At 41.6% G+C, this 20,852-nt stretch overlaps 2 protein-coding genes across 5 annotated transcripts in view; one reads left to right on the top strand and one right to left on the bottom strand.

Moving 5' to 3' along the window:
- Positions 1-16,862, bottom strand: part of LOC308077895 (uncharacterized protein) — a 45,999-nt gene extending 29,137 nt beyond the window's left edge. For 2 of the 4 annotated variants that reach the window (XM_080418873.1, XM_080418876.1), the window contains exons 1-4: positions 16,769-16,827; positions 13,690-13,728; positions 1,366-1,421; positions 399-437 (exon numbers count right to left, since the gene is read on the bottom strand). The gene's annotated coding sequence lies outside the window, so the exon portion shown is untranslated. Of the gene's footprint in view, positions 1-398; positions 438-1,365; positions 1,506-13,689; positions 13,729-16,768 lie in introns of those variants that run through there. The other 2 variants (XM_080418875.1, XM_080418874.1) reach the window with 2 other exon arrangements.
- Positions 103-19,781, top strand: LOC308077896 (uncharacterized protein). Its single transcript, XM_080418877.1, has 2 exons — positions 103-167; positions 18,294-19,781. The coding sequence occupies exon 2, from the start codon at positions 18,357-18,359 to the stop codon at positions 18,990-18,992; it is 636 nt and encodes a 211-aa protein (XP_080275003.1). The 5' UTR covers positions 103-167; positions 18,294-18,356; the 3' UTR covers positions 18,993-19,781.
- Positions 19,782-20,852: the final 1,071 nt, after the last annotated feature.

The raw sequence follows: 20,852 nt of genomic DNA, 5'->3' as shown, positions 1-20,852 counted from the left end.
TAAAAAAGCAACACGTGGAGAGCATGGAGAGAGGGGAAGAGAACGCTAAAAACAGCTGTAAAAAAACGTTATTTTATTTTATTCGATGAATGAAGGAATAAGCCTTTGAGATGCCACCTAGAGTGGAACACAAGTCTTTCAGATCGGATGGATTGATTTGAAACGGGGTGAGTAGGGCTTTCTGTCCATGCATGCGTAATGCGTGCGCTGTTACCGGCCAACGTTTGCTTCTCGCTTGATATCGTTTGATAGAGAGACTACTATACAATCTGATACACCTAATGAAAACAGACACTTCACAGATTAGAGAACTATGAATTATAACAATCGGTTGAGACAACACAGCAGTAAAAATGCGAAGAGATGAATGGAAAGTTGTGAAGTGGATTCATTCATACCTGTTTGATGCTCTTTCTTCAGTGAAGTGTCAAACAGCTCTGTGGATGGACACACTTAAATGTTAAGAGTTTGGGTTTGGTCAAAAGTCTGTGATCGGCTCAACATGCTAGGGTCATGCTATGCGTGGAATTTCTCCATGTCCAAACTACTATCCTACACCCCCTGATGAAGAACAGTGGCTTTCGTTTTCGCTGCATATGAAATGTAGCCTATATTTATTTGGTTATTTTATTGTTTTGAACACAGTTCAGCACTCAAAAAACTAACAAAAAAAAAAGAGGTTCACTTATTTCAATCGGGGATTGGTTATGTGCACGTGTATGAGTATGTGCACGTGCACTTGCCGTAGTGATCCACTATGTTATAATGACCAATCTACAGTACACCACTGCACGCACGCACGCACGCACGCACCACACACACACACACACACACACACACACACACACACACACACACACACACACACACACACACACACACACACACACACACACACACACACACACACACACACACACACACACACCTGTTTCATGTGCAAAACCCTGTAGCTTTCTGTGTGTGTGCGTGCGTGCGTGTGTGCGCGTGCGTGCGTGCGTGTGTCAGACAGACAGACAGACAGACAGACAGACAGACAGACAGACAGACAGACAGACAGACAGACAGACAGAGGGAGAGACAGACAGACAGACAGACAGACAGACAGACAGACAGACAGACAGACAGACAGACAGACAGACAGACAAACAAACAAACAAACAAACAAACAAACAAACAAACAAACAAATCAACAAACAAACGGACGGACGGACGGACGGACGGACGGACAGAGGGAGAGACAGACATAGGCCTACAGACAGACAGACAGACAGACAGACAGACAGTTCTTCACCAACCAACACAGTGACAGCAGTAAAAATGCAAAGAGATGAATGGAAAGTTGTGAAGTGGATTCATTCATACCATACTTGATGCTCTTTCTTCAGTGAAGTGTCAATCAGCTCTGTGGATGGACACACCTAAATGTTAAGAGTTTGGGTTTGGTCAAATGTCTGTGTTTTTAGCTTAGAACTTCTCCTCTCTCTCCATGCTCCACGCATTGCTGTTTTACTTTCACTTTCACATATGCAGGCAGCACAAACAGATCTGATGTACAAGCATGCAACGTGTCACGCAGCGACTGTTTGAGAGAGAGAGAGAGAGAGAGAGAGAGAGAGAGAGAGAGAGAGAGAGACACAGACAGAGAGACACAGACAGATAGACAGACAGACAGACAGACAGACACACAGTATTGAAGTTAATGGGGGGGATATGGTTCTCCTATGCACGGAGTTTCGGAGTTCCTAGTCATCTATGCACGGAATTGCCGTTTGTCAATCCGTGCTTTTTCACCGTGTTTGGGGGGCAATCGGGTTGGTTTCATAGTAAGCTCCACTCTGACATCTGTCAGCAGCCAATGAGAGCGTGAGTCACATGGGGGCGCGGCTGCACACAGGCAGTGCCACAGAGACACACACAGAGACACACACAACCCGAGCACGGTTTCATAGTAAGCTCCACTTGGGCGGAGGCCTCCTTCCACGTTCGCAATTATCTCAGGTACTATGTGTAGATATGTAGATAATGTGTTTGCTTTCTTTGATTGATCTCTTTTCCCCCTTGCCCCCTTCTTCTTCTTCCTTTTCTTTTTTTTCTATGGAAATAACAATACGATAGAACTTGCACAAAAACTAATTTAACCCACTTTTTAATTTCTGTAAACCAGTGATCATGTGACAATAAAGCTGATTCTGATTCTGATTCAGCAAGTGGTATTGTCTATGGACAATGACAGGGCATGTTCTATAATAAACATACAAATGAGGACTTCCAGCCTGGAAGTGAATACATTTTGCACAGGTTCCATTTCCCATGTTTGAAGGCTTCAGAAAACCCACTTCATGACATAATCTTCATTAAATAGGCCTATCATTTGCAGTAAGATTTAGCTCTGTAAGAAAGTCGGGGCATAAAGGAAATGAAAATAGATAAATAATACTTTCCATCAGATTGCAATAATGGCTTGCACCAAGTCTATGAATGGACTATTGAACTGTAAAGAAACTCACAGATTGCCATCATTCCTGTTTTTGTCAAACAGGCTTGTATTACAATAATCTGCCATTAGAACAGAGGGAGGAGTTGAGTTTTCTTAGTACAGTAAACATAGGTGTCCCAGCATGCACTTGGGCTACCTTGACATATAGTGAGCCCATAGTGAGCCCACCTAAAGATGATCTTTATTGCAATATTATTCGTACAAATATGGAAGTCAATTTCAGCAAATCAATTAATGTACATTATTTCTCTCTCACACACACAAATGTGAGAGACAATTAGGCCTACCAGAAACAATTATCATATAAAGTTGGGATTGGGAGGAATTATAGGACAAATTGATTATAATAAGGAAAAAATACTCTTGAAACAGTTCGGTTCATAGAATGACTTATTTTAAGATTGAATGCTTGATATTTCGGCAGTATGACAGAATCAGCTTTCTAAATTATACATAATCATTCAAATGATACAATTGATGTGTTCCACCTGTGACCAATGTGACACAATTCATATGTACACACTTATACATGAAATAACATCCTTTATTTAGTACATGAGGGCCTTTCAAAAAACAAAAAAACTAAACTGACAGCATTTTAATCTCATTTTCCATTTTTATCGTGGCAGGTATTGGGCCTGTTCAGTTTCAAAGACACTATTGGCCAAATAACAGTTCTGAGAACAGAGCTATGCAAACAAATCATTGTGGAATAAGGATTACAGGGTGATCCATGCCTCTGCTTTTGATATCCCCCTCTGGTCATTCATCGTTATGTCCGGTGTGGATATGTTATAGAACTGTTTCTGGTCAGACTGAATTAAATACTGTTAGTACATCCATTTCATTTTGGGAAATGTAGGCCGTCTGACATGTTTGACATTTATTTTTTATATCACTATTTACCAATTTTTCTAAAATAGCAGATCTACAAGATCACAACGCGTCACATTGCGACACGTCGTGAGCTTGTAGATCGGCTATATCCACTGTCTGTCGTACCACAAAGTATAGGCCTTTAAGTCATTGAGAAAATGTCCCCCCTCTGTTTTCTTCACAAATCAAACCCTATAGTGGAGTGTAACATTAGCTACATTCCCATAAAGTATATCATTTTTATGATTTTTTTAATGGTTTATATTATTATGATAACTGAGGTGAAAGCTTCTATTCCTTCACAAGAACTCAGGAGAAACTGTGATCCAAACGGAACGAGGAACCTGGACTATTCTGATGTTAAAAGTGGCGTACATGATTTTTCTTTTGTTAAAATAAGTGTTAAATAGCTCTATATTCTGATAATATGTTTAATTGCTATAGATTGTTTGTTCAGTAACAGGGGTCTCCCCAGCTCTTTAAACAAAAACCTTTTCAGGTGGGTTGCCAATTTCATCCAATCAGGAGAAAGAACTCCTACAGGGTACAGGAAGATAAACAAGTGAAATTGGAAGTGATGAAACAACAAAAAAATAGCAGACAAAACTGGAACTGCAACACAAGCAGAAGCAGATAAATGATGTTTGTGGGGGTTCTCTCCTGATTGGATGACATTGGAAATTCACCTGAAAATGTATTTTCTGCTGAAGAAACAGGGAGACCCCCGTTACTGAACAAACACTATCTATAGCCTTATCAATGATTACTATCAGAATATAGAGAACGTTTTAACAAAATAAATATTGGTTTTAACCCCAAAATACACTAACTTTAAACTCATCCACCTTGATTCTATTTATTGATCATAAAGTATACCAAGTCAGTCTGAAGACAAGGTAACTGTTACCACATAGAATGGGGAAGGACTGCAAAACAGATGGATATTCTATTGATATCGGGATATGAGTCTAGATATCCTCTGGTATTTTGGTAAATATCGTAATATTTTGTTGTAATAAAGAAAAACATCACATGGATGCAACTGGGACGTATCATCAGTGTTGTAGCCTGGGGTCATAGGGTGTTTCGGGTCTCGCAACATACAACATACAACATACAGTACACCCTCGCCCAGGTGACCCAGGCAGGGTTGATTAAGCCCCGACTTACGTCCCAGGTAGCTACCCACGGTCAGTCCTATAGGGAAAGACAGGGCCACTCAGTCCACTTCTCCGGAAGTGCTCTGCCGGGACTCTGTGGGTTGTCTCCTGGCCGGGCTCCTCCTTCGTCTCACCAGGTCCAGGCCTGAGCGCTGCGCCGATCCAAACATTTCCTTCTGGCGTGATGGTTCCTTGGGCCGTGGTGGTACTGCAGGCTCCACTTGCGGATTGCTTGAATGGCCCTCCTAAAGGCCTCACCGTGGGTTTGTTGGGCTTCTTCCTCACGGAAGACACAGCCTGGGGCGCTAACCCATACTGCTCCCGGGATGCCGTCTACATTCCGGCTGTCAACAGTCTCTCCTGTGGTCACCAAACTATTCCTGGTTGGAAGTCTTCCTGTTAAGTGTTGTCTCTTCCTGGTTCTACTCACTTGAACCCCATTTCAAACTTTAAAAACGTTTCCAAAATATCGAAAATAGTCTATCTAAAAGCTGAGGTCACAACGCGTCGAGCTTGTAGATCAGGTATTTTCAGCAACGATATTTTGCGTAGAGCGAAAACAGGAGGGCCTGAACCATGGGGGACGCCAGTCAACTAAGTATTGATATTATCATCACAATAATGATAGAGGTATTTGGTCAAAAATATGGTGATATTTGACTTTGTAGACATCCTTTTATTAAGGATTGTGTAATCCTAGGCTTACCAAATAGTACAACTGTGTACTGTAGTGTTGTCAGTGGTGGAAAGTACGTACCTTTACTCAAGTTCAGCAGTTAAAGGGCAAGACCACTTTGGTAGAGGTTTGGGTTGTGTAGTTACCTTGCCATGATGTAACTCCAAAGGTGGGCAAGAAATAAAAAATAATTGCTCCATTGATTAGAAATTGATAATTCAAAATATGCTCCCCATTGACTTACATTGTATGGTAAAACAGCTCTCAAAGTCACAATTTTAGCATGTAAACGAACGCAAACAAAGTTGATTCAGACAATATAGAACATCACCAAACCCAGTACTGTTTTTTTTTTATATAAAAATGTCAACTTCCTGTTGATTTTGCCATTTTTAATAAGTAGAAAACCTGGACTGGATCCGGATCCAGATCTTCAAATAGTAAAATCAACAGGAAGTTGACATTTTTATTAAAAAAACAAACAGTACTGGGTTTGGTGATGCTCTATATTGTCTGAATCAGCTTTGTTTGTGTTCATTTATGTGCTAAAAGAGTGACTTTGAGAGCTGTTTTACCATACAATGTAAGTCAATGAGGAGCATATTTTTGAATTATCAATTTCTAATCAATGGAGCAATTATTTTTGATTTCTTGCCCACCTTTGGAGTTACATCATGGCAAGTTAACTACACAACCCAAACCTCTACCAAAGTGTTCTTACCCTTTAAGTATACAATTTTGAGGTACACCACAGTTATCTGAAAACTTTAGTTACAAGTTACTTTGTATGTTTAGATTGTTACAAAACATGCATTTACCAATCAAGCCCTATTTTATACTTTATCTATTCGAAAACAGACGCTCTACAAGCTCACAACACATCGCAATGCGAAGCAATGTGAGCTTGTAAAACAAATCTATTTTCCAAAGACCTTGACACATTTTGAAAACAACTTGCGAAATGGGACCTTCTCCATAACAAGCACTTTTACTTTTGTACTTTGAGTATTTTTTCTACTTTTATTCAAGTAAAAAAAAAAAACCCAAAGCCGGACAAATATGACCAATTGGACCCAGCAGGAAAACAAGCCCAATGTGGCTTATAATAATCAGACCAGGCAACAGTGTAGACAGGGAGATAGGAGAGCATATATTGGATCGGGGATGACGGCTAGCGCAGTCTTCTCTTAAAGGCAATAGCTTCTGGCACGGTGATTGGTTTTATCATTGTAACGCCCAAACCACACCTATGCATAATGTAAGGGGTAGCTCAGGTGTTTGGCGGGTGAGGGGGGTGCCACAGAATAGCAAAGTTTGCGGGGAAACGCCTCTTGCCTAGTCCTAAATCAGATATTAGTGTTAATAGCAATTTGGGCCGTGAATGGGGCCGTACATCTCTACGCGGACGACACAGTCATCTACTCGGTCGCCCCCCTCAGTTGACTTAGCATTTCAAAACCTTCAATCAGACTTTCATTTAATCCAACAGGCCCTTATCAATCTGAAACTCTCATTAAAACTCTCTTGTTGACAACTAAAAGTGCAGTAGAACCTTTACCAAAACATAGTGAAGTCAGTGGTTCAGATACCACAACATGGCTTTATGTCGGCAGTCGCGTTTGTTTGGTTATTTGGGGACGCCAGTCTCCAGAAATGCTGAGCCAGGCGTCGGAAGAACATGCGCGGTTGGGGAAGTCTGAGTTTTTGCCTTGCGGTGGGTGGAAGGATCACGTTCTCCTTCTGCGACGTGGGGGGACCACCGTGAAGGTGCATTATGGACATCGGCACGGCTTGACGACAACTTTTCGAGGATCTACAGGGAGAGGACCTCATAACCACATCTAGGATGGCTGCACGACTCATCTGGCTGCACAACTTATCTTCTGCGATCGCTAGCAGAGCGCGTGGCTGTGAGGGCGGCTGTGCGGAGAACTTGTTGTGTCGAATTTCTTCGTGGCGGGTATGTTGTGAGGATGGGCAGGAGACAGCGGGTGCCAGCAGAGTGGGGAACTTGCAGTTGAAGGAGTTCTTCGTGGGGTGTGTGGTAACACATCTTCTGCGATCGCAAGAAGAGCGCTCTGTTGTAAAAATGCAGCTATCTGTTGGACGACTCTGGAACTGTACTGGGCGGCACGGCTGGGGTGGGAAGATGACATTGAGGGAGACTACGACAGCGACATTATCGAGCGGGACACTGCGCATATGGGACCTGAGGTTGTATTTTTGTGATAATGGTGGTTTAAACTGTGGAGCGATGGCGGCCATGGTTGAAGTGATGTGAGGGTGTTTTTTTACTTTCTGGTCTCTTGTATTTAATGTGAGTTTACTTTGTGGTTTATTGTTTCATTGGGGGTACACTGCCTTCTGTTATCAATGTGGGCACTTCCGTTGGTAGTTATCATATGTACTTGAATGGTACAGTGTGAGCTTAGGGATAAGCATTATGCTGTCTTTGAGTATATTTTGGTGGCTCGGCGGGGGGGACATTGATCTGGAGGGGGGTGTTATCGTTTGGTGGGTGTATAATTCAACTGTATGCTGTCAGCTTCCATTGTTTGTTGGCTGTGTAATATTTTATCCTGGAGTTTAAGGCTAACAGAGGGATCCTGCACGCTAATTGGTATTAGGGAATGAGTTTTCTGTCTATTTGATGTAAATCACCGTGTCGCTGTACTATGTAATCTTGGTTCTTGTATGTGCATTATTCTGTATTGATGTTGTTTGCTGTTTGGTCTTCCTTGATGTTTTATTTTTTGTCCTGGTTGTGTTCCAGTCGGTTGTCATGGGGGGCGGTTCTTTGTGTTTCTTTTGAAATATACGTGTTTGCGGAAGACATTTAGAGTCTCCCGTGGGGGGTCTGTAGTATATTTCATAAACATAGATGCAAATCTAAGTCATATGTTCACTTCACAAGTAGGCTACAGACAGGAGAGTGGATTCAGACAGAGAGGTGACTGTTTGCTCTGACCTGGGTAGGGGGTACAATTAGCATTCTCTTTATTTTACCTGGGAGACAGGAGGTCTAGGCCTGTGTATCCATCCCCCTTCCTGCCCCATACAGTTGCAAATGTGTTGGGCCGGGAGGTGGGGTCTCACCTTTCAGGGCTGACACACCCACACATGTACCTTCTTTAGATCTCACTGCTATAAAGATAGACTGAAATGCAACCAACTGTGTGTGTCACTCAGAGGCCGTGAGGCTGATGATGGGACCTCAGGGTCCATGGGAAGCTGTTTGTACTATGAAATAAATTGGAAGCAAGTAACCTCACTGACTGGAGTGATGCCTCAATCAATTCTTCAACCATTCATACACACCTCTGGAACATCAAACTAACTACAATATGGCGTTGTTGGCAACTAAAAGTGCATTAGAACCTTTACCAAAACATAGTGAAGTCAGTGGTTCAGATACCACAACGCGTTGTATGCTTGTAGATCAGATCTGTTTGCGCAGCATATGTGAAAGTGAAAGTAAAACAGCAACATGTGGAGAGCATGGAGAGAGGAGAAGAGAACGCACTCCACTTCTAAGCTAAAAACAGCTGTAAAAACCTTTATTTTATTTTATAATATTAATGAAGGAATAAGCCTTTGAGATGCCACCTAGAGTGGAACACGAGTCTTTCAGATCGGATGGATTGAAACGGGGTGAGTAGGGGTTTCTGTCCCCGCGTGCGTAATACGTGCGCTCTCACAGGCCGATGTTTGCTTTTCGCTTGATATCGTTTGATAGAGAGACGATACTGAATCTGATACACCTAATGAAAACAGAAACTTCACAGATTATAGAGAACTTTGAATTATAACAGTCAGTTGAGAATTGACTGAGTACAGCTTAGTTAAATTGCCGGTGTCTTAACAACCAAACATTTCTTTTTGCACTTAAGACGTGGTCTGACCACGTTTTAGCGGTATGCGTGAGTCTTTTTAAATCAAGGGGCAAAATAGCAGATACTGCATTGCGCCCTTAATTAACATATGAACACTCCCCCATGCGTAAAATATGCTGGCGAGCCTTATTCCTTAAGTTTTTGCGTTCAGCGTGACTTGCATAATAGGGATTGTGCATAAGATGGTGGCGTTATGACCTAATTACCGCATAAGACGTGGAATTAAGACGTGCTTAATAGGGCCCACAGGCTAGAAAGGAAAACCAGCTGACTGTGCTTAATGGTTGACAGTGGTGGACAGTAACGGAGTAAATGTACTTGAGTACTGTACTTAAGTACAGATTCTGAGGATCTGTACTTTACTTGAGTATTAGATTTTTTTAATACTCATTACTCTTACTTGAGTACATTTCCAAGACAAATATTTTACTTTTACTCAAGTACAGTACTTGGCTGTTTCTTTTTTCTTCCCTAAAATGAAATTGGCCACACATCTGCTCTCACATAGCCGTGTTTCCGAGTAAAGGTATTTAGTTCTGGTTCCTCAGTCATTTCTATTTTCGTTTAGGTGTTTTTGCAGGCTTATGTTGTGGTTCTACAAGCAAGCACATCAGTGCATGCAGTGCAGGTGGTTTCAGAGAATTACTTCTCTGAAACCAGAGTTACAAGGTCCTATAAATTCATTGCCAAAACATTACAGCAATTCATTGATATAAAAATTACTTTTACTTTTACTTGTACTTTAAGTATTTTTAAAAGCATGTACTGTAAAATTAATGACATGAGATCTAATTAAAGAGGCACTACTGTATGTAACTTTTTTTTTATGAATACTTTTTTAATTTTGTCCAATCTGTATGGTAGAGTATGTTAATACAATATAACTTATACAATTGGGGCGGTTATATTTCCACACATTTAGATCGTGTCAAAGGTGATGTCTCACCTAGATACAGGATCTGACATGAATCTTTACCAGATGTGTTAGCATAGGAAATCAAAGGTTGTGTGTGTGAAGACCAAGCAAGTCGACTTGTCTCTGTGCCATCTTGTTTTGACAGGGTGAAGTTCGCCGCTGTGCATGTCGGCGTCATCTTGTTTTGACAAGGTGAAGTTAACGGTTGTGCGTGTGGGTACATATGAAAATGCAGATAACAGCTTCTTCTTTGTGACCACATCCTCTGCTCTCATGAGCCTCTCTGCAACCACCATCTCTGCAGGCATGGATGCCGATTTATATTCGGTGGTAGGGTACTCAACAACAAGTCACACACACACACACACACACACACACACACACACACACACACACACACACACACACACACACACATCAACCAAGTTTTAACCCCTTAATCAGAAATACCTGATGAATGTCAGTTGGAAACATTGTAGGCCTACTCACAATAAAATACTTTTTTTTACTGTAAGTTTCAATGCAGTGTAAAAACCGGCCTTACACCAACGTGTGGGTGAGATTTATGAAAGGATCCTACACAGCCAATCCTAGCGTGCATTTGGTCGGAGCTTTGATAAATGCCACGGCTGAAACCGAGCGTAATTTAAATAACACACCCTTAAATGTTCTCGAAACACTCAGAATTTATGACATGAAGAACCAGAATACGACTAAATAAAGTATGGAAAGCCAATAAGAAAGAGTTTCCCCCACCCGCCTCACTGCCTGTCAAGTCACACACACACACACACACACACACACACACACACACACACACACACACACACACACACACACACACACACACACACACACACACACACACACACACACACACACACACGCGCACACACACACACACACACACACACACACACACACACACACAAGCGCCGAACTGTGTCTCTCATGTCGGGCACCCCATGATGGGGCGTCGGGTTTATATACTCAACCCAGGTTACATAACTCCATGATAGGACTACTGTAAGATTACACCGGCATGGCCGCGCCAGTCCCGACTCCTGAAAATGCTCTCTCATAAGCGTTCGTATATTTTTTAAATAACAGATCTACAAGCTCACAACGCGTCGCATTGCGACGCGTTGTGAGCTTGTAGATCTGCTATTTTCAAATAGCCAATGCAGCCAGATCTGCAATCTTATCTGAATGACTGTTAAAGCAGTTTGTTTAAATGAGTTTATAAAATGTTATATTTTCACAGGGATTATATATTAGTGTGTTAGATATACATTTTGGAGTAGATACATGTGTCCAGATGCCTGTCAGACAGTCAGACAATGTTGCTCCGCAGGTCTAGGATGGAACAAACGAGTGTAGCCAAAGTCTAGAACTGCTTCAGACCTGACGTGAGATCTGAGCGGGCCGTACGCTAAAGTCAAAGTCAGGATATATTGATAAATGCCGAAAGTTGCGGTGAACTCGCCGTACGCCCATTATTTGGTCTACACCGTGTTGATAAATGAGGGCCAGTGTGCATGATCACCATTCTTTCCTGTCTCATGCACTGGCTGCCTGCTCCTACGCACCTGTCCCAGTAGGTGTGCAAAATGATATTTTTTACTACATTTTAAGTCATACAATTTGATTATTGGCTGATGATGAAACCATAACTGGCATAAGGACTTTGCAGATTTCAGGGAGAGAGTTTGAATGACAGAAATCTGTTCACAATAACACACAGTATCAGAGTGGGTACATCATGCATCCTGTGCACGTTCGCACGTTACAAAGCATCACACAGTAGTCATCCGACCAACACATGGGTGCTCGGCTTTCTCCTTGGGTGCTCGGGCTGCAGGTCTCTGCACAAACATACACTGTACAGAGAGAATGTTCCGTTTTCTATGTCAAATGTATGCATGCAGAATGAGTATGTAAGGTATTGTGTCATATCACCAGATGTTACTTATCATCTGGTGAAAAATGTGTAATCATGGTATTCAAAATGCCCTTCATGACAGTTCTTTTTTTTTTTTTTAGAACAGATGGCCTCAGTTTTAAGTTAGCTCCATGTCCTAATCTTGAAGCTGAATGTTATAGTATCTTGACAAAAAGGTCACAGTTGATGGCCCTGGATCTGAGAATTTGTACCAAATAGATTTTCTTTATCACCAAAGTACATTAAGAACTGGAATATAATTAATGTGATCTGAGTGCAGCTTTGTCAGCTTTGTCTATTATTTCCTCAGGGTTCACGCTGGTCCCGAGGAAGACTAAGCTTGGATTTAATTGATTTATTTGATTTGCACACTCAAAACTCAAGTACTGGGGTTGAGTCCTTCGTCCACCTCTGATGGTTGATTAGAGTGGATGACCGTGAGAAGAGGAAGCATTTATTTTGACCGCAGCCTCTTTGTTCATAATTATGCTTATGTGACGCAGAAAAATAAATATGATGATGCGATCTCCGCGATTATTTGTAAACAAAGAGAGACACAAGTAGTAAGCCTAATAGCCTAGGCCTACTATGGCCTACACCCCCTGACCAAGAACAGTGGCTTTTTTTCCACTGTTGGAAAAGCCATATGAAATGTAGCCTTTATGTATTTGGTTATTTTATTGTTTTGAACATAGTTAAACTCAAAAGGCTAACAAAAAAAAGAGGTTCACTTATTTCAATCGGCGATTGGTTACGTGCACGTGTATGGATGAGTATGTGCACATGCACGTGCCGTAGTGCTCTACTATCCTACATATAATTTTAGGAATGTCAGTCTGTCTGTCCGTTCTCCATCTCAGTGGCTTAAGCAATTGCTCTGCACTTGCACATGGCCATTGATCATTATTAGCCTATGCACAGGAAGAGGAAGCACCTTTTTCTCTTCGCCACAATTTAGCATGTTCATTTGCATTTTGCTGTAAACAACTCAGTTGTTGTTGAGATTCTCAGTTTGCCCCGGCCGATGGGACATGTCATGGTTATAGCTCCCCAATGGGATGAATGCATTTTTACAGGGTTGCCAGGTTTTGCGAGCAACCGGGTCTATGAAAACATCATTTGCAGCCGTGTGTGTCTGTCTGTTCGCTCGGGTCCGTTGCCGTGTATGCGCGGCCACTCACGTGCACATGCACGTTGGGGAGGCACGTGTCATAAAGTAGCCTACATTATTTGTGGGTACGATGGGTCGCGTGCGACGGCCGTGTGCGTGTGTGTGTGTCTGTCTGTCTGTCTGTCTGTCTGTCTGTCTGTCTGTCTGTCTGTGTGTGTGTGTGTGTGTGTGTGTGTGTGTGTGTGTGTGTGTGTGTGTGTGTGTGTGTGTGTGGGGGACGACTCCGGCTGTTGGAACTGTTTATGCGTGGGTTTGTGTGTGTTCTCTGTGGCAGACAGAAAGACAGACAGACAGACAGACAGACAGACAGACAGACAGACAGACAGACAGACAGACAGACAGACAGACAGACAGACAGACAGACAGACAGACAGACAGACAGACAGGCAGACAGACAGGCAGACAGACAGACAGACAGACAGACAGACAGACAGACAGACAGACAGACAGACAGACAGACAGACAGACAGACAGACAGACGGTTCTTCACAAACCAACACAGCAGTAAAAATGCAAAGAGATGAATGGAAAGTTGTGAAGTGGATTCATTCATACCTGTTTGATGCTCTTTCTTCAGTGAAGTGTCAAACAGCTCTGTGGATGGACACACTTAAATGTTAAGAGTTTGGGTTTGGTCAAATGTCTGTGATTGGCAGACAGACAGACAGACAGACAGACAGACAGACAGACAGACAGACAGATAGACAGACAGACAGACAGACAGACAGTTGCAAAATGTGAAACATGAGATAAGAAGTAGTTTAAAGTAAAATATGAAGTTATACATAATACAGCTTTCAGTATAAAGATGAAAATAAGTGCATCAAAGTTCATCAGTTCACACGTGTTTGTTTTTACAAACACCATGGGAGCCAACCCAGGGCAAAGCCATGAAAGGCAAGAAGCACCACCTACGTAGATGCACTGCGGCACGACAGCTTAGCTAACAACACAGTAGAGCTCAAGACCCTGATGTTAGATATAGGAGAGTGTGGAGGGCAGCGATTCAGGAGTCCCGAGTTGGTGTTGGCTAGACCGCACTCTCGCAGATGAATGTGCTGTTCTACTGAGCTTATAATGCATTATGACCAGCACTTATACTAGCGTCATAAACGTTATAAGTTGTCTTACAAGAATATAAACATTTATAACAAGTGTTATAATGCCTTATAAGCAGGGGTCAACATCAACATGTCCGTACACGGACAAACTTGTCCGTGGCAAGACATGTCCGTGGCACATTTTGTATTTTGGTTATAATGTGTACATAATCCTAAATCCTAAATATTCATAATACATGTTTTAAATAATTTGTTTGAATGATTTTGGTGACTCGTAAAGTGTCGGGATGACTTGCTCATTAATATGTTGCAGGAGATTTGTTGTGTTGGTACCCATACATGATTGCATCAGGTGAGGATGCAAGACAAGACAGCAAGACAACTAGAAGTAATGTTTGCTAATAGCTACCTTAATCTTTTCATTGTTCCACTGGCATACCTTACATCATATCACCTACGAATGGTCTAAGACTTTCTCATCAACATCGAATACTTGTTCACCTTAACGGAAACCACAACTCTGAGTGAGTCGGGCAATGTGAATTAACACAGGATTGACCCTGGCAGCATATCAATGGTATACGTGTGTTACCTGTTTATTATGCTACTACTATTTTTCAACCACATCTAATAAGATAAGACATCAGTTGAATGAGTTTGGGAACTGACCTCAGGAGACAAAAGACATACAGTAGTATACAACACATTATTTTTGCAGGGAAAATGAACAGTAAGTGAAGAAAGGGAACTTTAAGACACTTTCTGACAAACCATAAATCATTTGACTAGACCTTTCCAGCAGACAGAGAACTGAGAAAAAGGAACTGAAATTTCAGCCATATGTATTTGTGTACCATACATGGAACTGGATAGAGCTCTCTCATCATTATTCTACTGTAAGTATTTGTCTCATCAGCAAGAACTGCGCGTGATGGTGAAGAAAGAGAACTTAGAAAGACACTTGCGGACAAACCACACGTCATTTGACTAGACATTTCCGTCAGACAGAGAACTGAGAAAAATAAATAAACTAAGGAACTGAAAGATCTCACGTCCAATGAAACTGTTGGGGCCCAGAGGGGGCCCTTCTGTTCTAACCTTCATGAATTAGCACTCACTCACTATGTATATGTATATATATATATATATATATATATATATATATATATATATATATATATATATATATCAACCCGATCGCCAGAGAACTACGTATGTATGCACGGATCCAGTGCACTTCATTCCGTGGATAGTCGCCTCGAAACCCCGAAATTGCGTGCATATGTACGGCGCTCCCTTTGTGACAAAACCATTTCGGAGGCGCGCAGTCACAGGCGAACTGTCACCCCGTGAAGGACCACCGAGGGCGCTAAGGCGACCGAGTTGCCGTCCTGAACGGTGTGACGTTCGCCTGTGCCTACTCAGCGCCGTTTGAGTTATGTACCGATAGGCACAGAATCGTACATTTTGTTGTGGGGACTGCTCTGCTTCCGGGTTTTTCCGGGTTGCGACTGGTTACGCCCACCGTGGGACTCGCCGTACATATGCACGCAATTTCAGGGTTTCTAGGCGACTATCCACGGAATGAAGTGCACTCGATCCGTGCATACATACGTATATCTCTGGCGATCAGGCTGATATATATGTATATATATATATATATATATATATATATATATATATATATATATATATATACACATACAGGGGTCTCCTCAGCTCTTTAAACAAAAACATATATTTTCAGGTCGTTGCCAATTTCATCCAATCAGGAGAAAGATCTCATACAGGATAAACAAGTGAAATTGGAAGAATTTTGATGAAACAACAACAAATAGCAGACAAAACTGGGACTGCAACACAAGCAGAAAAATGATGTTTGTGGGGGTTCTCTCCTGATTGGATGACATTGGCAACTCACCTGAAAAAGCATTTTCTGCTGGAGAGACAGGGAGACCCCCTTTACTGAACAAACACTCTATCTACAGTATAGCATTTAGCAATGATTACTATCAGAATATAAAAATATATAAATAATTGGTTTTAACCAAAACATACACTACCTTTAAACACATCCACACTGTTTGATTCTATTTATTGGTCCATAAAGGATGCCAGTCAGTCTTCCTTGTTCTACTCACTTGAACCTCATTTTAAACTTTAAAAAAAAATCCAAAATATCGAAAATAGCTGATCGAAAAGCTCACAACGCGTCGAGGTTGAACGTTTTTCAAATATATTTTTAGGAAATAGAATGTACCTCTGTGTTGGTAATTGGGTGCACACAAAGATCAATTATTGAATTAAAAATAAACAATGTTTATAGTTGCACATAATTACAATAATGTGTGGTTGTCATAAAAGGCACACCTGGACTTGTCTCGCGGTACAGGGTCATTCCCAGTATTTGACATGACATAATACAGCATTATCTACGTTTGCTTAATGGTTTGATGTCCACCCTGTTATCGTGCAAAACTAATAATTATAACATTTTCTTCAATTAAATCACTATCATACAATGTAGGCTAACTCCATCAAATGTGTGTTGGATTCCCATTGACAGTACTTACCTGTCATGAGTCCTGATTGACCATGGTTCTTGTCTGTACAAATGTAATTCTAATTGTTTAACGTCCTTTTGTAGAGCTGTAGCCACACATCAAGTTGACAATCGATAATAAAATGGTTTCTATTTCCTGGTTATGTGATGAGCTGGGCAGGAGCACAGAGAGGTTGAGACAAGACAAGACAAGACAAGACAAGACAAGACAAGAGGCTGTAATATTATACATTCAATGTCTTCTGAAAGTAGACAGAGAGAGAGAGAGAGAGAGAGAGAGAGAGAGAGAGAGAGAGAGAGAGGGGGGGAGAGAGAGAGAGTCAATTTCGATTCAAAGGGCTTTATTGGCATGAGAAAACATACGTTTACATTGCCAAAGCAGAAAGCACAATACAACAAGAGTCACAGACAGACAGACAGACAGACAGACAGACAGACAGACAGACAGACAGACAGACAGACAGACACACAGACACACAGACACACAGACACACACACACACACACACACACACACACACACACACACACACACACACACACACACACACACACACACACACACACACACTGTCTGTCTGTCTGAGTGTCCGTGCGTCAGTTTAAACAAAACTGATGAGAGCACTTGATTCAGTTTCATGCACAGTACACAAACACATCGTTGACATTTCACTTCCTTCTTTCTTATTCTAGTCAAATCATTTGAGGTTTGTCAGAAAGTGTCTTTTCAAGTTCCCTTTCTTCACCATTGTGTGCACATGTTGATGAGACAAATTAGCTGTCAACACACACTCCAGCCTTCATGTACGCTACACCTAGGGTAATGGTACCCCCCCCCCACACACACACACACACACCCGGACAAGCACACTCGGACAAGCACTTGGAATTGTATAGGCATTTCATTTAGTTTGACTCGGTTCCACAGATAAATATTGTAAAAATAGCCTATCGGCTATTTTCACAATGCCTCTTTCTTCTGCCAATCACGAGTATAACCGTTGATGAAAAATACACCCGTTTACTGCCATAAAACTGCCATCCACGAGTATAACCGTTTAAAAAAAAAGAAAAAAAAAAGGTTTTTTTTTTTTTTTTTTTTGTCTTTTTTTTTTCAATTTATCCACACAGAACCAGAGATATCACGATCCAAAGATTTCTAGCTCCATTCACTCCTTGGTTAACTTATTACTTTAAAATCCTGTATCTCGGCTCCTGTGAAATTTTTTTTAAACACTGGCACTGGGGGAAGTAAAATAAAAAAAACCCTCTGGCAGGGAATGTGTTAAGTAATATTTGACAATTTGGTCAATATGGAATTAAAAAGGTCTTACAAGCCAATAAATTGTCACTTTATCCTGTCATTCCCCCCCTCTGACACAAGTGGAGGCACGCATTGCTGCTTGTCTGGCTGACATCTCGGAGTGGATGTCGACCAGGCGCGCGGGAAGTCCTTAATACCTAGGGGGGCTGTGCGTATATTATAAAAAATAAAATAAAATAAAACTTTTTTTTTTTTTTTTTTCCCATCACCAGGGAGGCTGCTCCCATCACCAGGGGGGCTGCAGCCCCCATAGCCCCCCCCTTCCCGCGCCACTGATGTCGACGCACCACCTGAAGCTCAAGACTGAGCTGATGTTCCTCCCGGGGAAGGGCTGTCCGCACCGAGACCTGGCCATCACCATTGATAATGCTGTGGTGAGGTCAACTCGGACTGCGAGGAATCTGGGTGTGATCCTGGACGACCGACTGTCGTTCTCGGCAAACATCGCATCAGTGACACGGTCCTGCAGATTCCTCCTCTACAACATCAGGAGGATTTGCCCCTTCCTCACTGAGAAGGCAGCGCAGGTGCTCATCCAGGCTCTTGTCATCTCCCACCTGGACTACTGCAACTCCCTCCTGGCTGGTACCCCGGCGTCTGCCATCAGACCTCTGGAGCTTGTTCAGAAAGCTGCAGCTCGTCTGGTGTTCAACCGCCCCAAGTTCTCCCACACAACTACCCTTCTCCGTTCTCTACACTGGCTCCCCGTAGCGGCTCGCATCCAGTTTAAAAGACTGGTGCTAGCCTATAGGGCAGTGAAAAGAACAGCTCCTTCTTACCTCCAGGCTATGGTCGAGACCACTTCGGTCTGCCGCCTCAGGGTGACTGGTTTACCCGTCGCTCAGTGGTCCTTCTGGCCGATCTACACGGTCACAGCTTTTTTCTGTTCTGGCCCCACAGTGGTGGAATGAACTCCCCACTGATGTCAGGACAGCAGAGTCACTGCCCATCTTTCGCCGCAGGCTGAAAACCCACCTCTTCAGGAAACACTACCCTGACCCTTCCTCTTTGCCTTGCCTACTTGTTGTCAATTATTTGTACGAGCTCTTGTTTTTATTGGATCTTGTTTATTTGATGCACTTATTTGTTTTAACTCTTGCTCATTTGAGTTTCCTATTTGTCTCATCTGTTTAAGAAAGTAGCTAGCTGATATATTGCACTTTTACCTTAGTGCTAGGTATGCTCTTAGTTGCTTGATTTAGAAGAGAATGCACTTAAGGCTTCCTGGTGATAGTATCGTTTTCTTGCCTACCTATGTTGAATGCACTTATTGTAAGTCTTTTTGGATAAAAGCGTCTTCTAAATGACTGTAATGTAATGTTTATAAATGTGCAGATACCCTGTTTACATGTTTACTGTATGTTGGTTTGGTTACTGTGTTGCGTGAGAAAACAATGTTGTACATTAAGCTAATCATCCAGTTTGGGAAACACTGCTCTACACAAATACATACAGTATGTATGAGATTTAAAGTCCCTCAGTTTTTTCTCTGCATGAGAGTTTTGTCACATGATTGTGGTTTGTCAGAAAGATTCTTTCCGAATTCCCTTTCTTCAACATCGTTAGTGTTGCTGAAGAGACAAATACATTTGTCCACATGACAAAATATAATTAATTTGTCTCATGGCGTCTGTTCCTAAACTGATTCTACTGACTTCCTTTTTTCATTTAATTTTTTTATTGTATTTAATTTTTTTCATTTTCCCCAAAAAATATTTTAAATAAATGAAAAAAGTCATTGAAAAAACACGACCTCCTCACGTATTAAGAGGGCAGTATGACTCACCAGAACCAAGGACGGGTGTTTTCGATGAATCTATCATGGTTAAAATGGAGTTTGAAGTTACAATGGGTTTGTATGGGAAGGGGGCGTGTCTGATCAAAATACTGAATCAAGCAATTTAAAAACTGTCTGGGGGGCTCACAAAAGCCTTAGTAGACAATGAAATGACCCAACATTTTTTTTAAAGTGAAATATCCCTTTAATTTTATGTGTATTAACCAGTAAACATAGGTGTCCTAGCATGCACTTGGGCTACCTTGACATAGTGAGCCCCATAGATAAGAATGGCGAGCCCATTAGTGAGCCCACCTAAAGATGATCTTTATTGCAATATTACTCCTACATTGACTACAAATATGGAAGCCAATTTCAGCAAATCAATTAATGTACATTCTTTCTCTCTCTCTCACACACAATTAGGCCTACCAGAAATAATTCTCATATAAAGTTGGGATTAGGGGGAAATTGATTATAATAAGGAAAAATAGACTCTTGAAACAGTTCGGTTCATAGAATGACTTATTGTAAGATTGCATGCTATGGTAACAATAATATTTCGGCAGTGTGACATAATTAACTTTCTAAAATATACACAATCATTCAAATGATACAATCGATGTATTCCACCTGCATGTGACCAATGTGACACAGATGATGGTACACACTTATACATGAAATAACATCCTTTATTCAGTACATGAGAGGGCCTTTCAAAAAACACCTTTTCTTCTCTTAATCCAGACACATTTGTACTATCATCCTTATTGTGGTTTCTTCTGTTAATCTAGAAGGCCAGCAAAATTGACTGCTCTCTGGATTTCTATACATTTCCGAATTTTTTTTCTATTATGGCAGGTATTGGGCCTGTTCAGTTTCAAAGACACTTTTGGCCAAATAACAGTTAGCTGCATAGCTCTGAGAACAGAGCTATGCAAACAAATCATTGTGGAATATAGGATTGCTGGGGGATCCATGCCTCTGCTTTTGA

Source organism: Gymnoscopelus braueri, assembly GCF_963280865.1.
Source record: "Gymnoscopelus braueri genome assembly, chromosome: 22".
NCBI classification, from domain to species: domain Eukaryota; kingdom Metazoa; phylum Chordata; class Actinopteri; order Myctophiformes; family Myctophidae; genus Gymnoscopelus; species Gymnoscopelus braueri.
The sequence above is the reverse complement of the archived record's forward strand: the minus strand, read 5'-3'. Positions and strand labels throughout refer to the sequence as shown.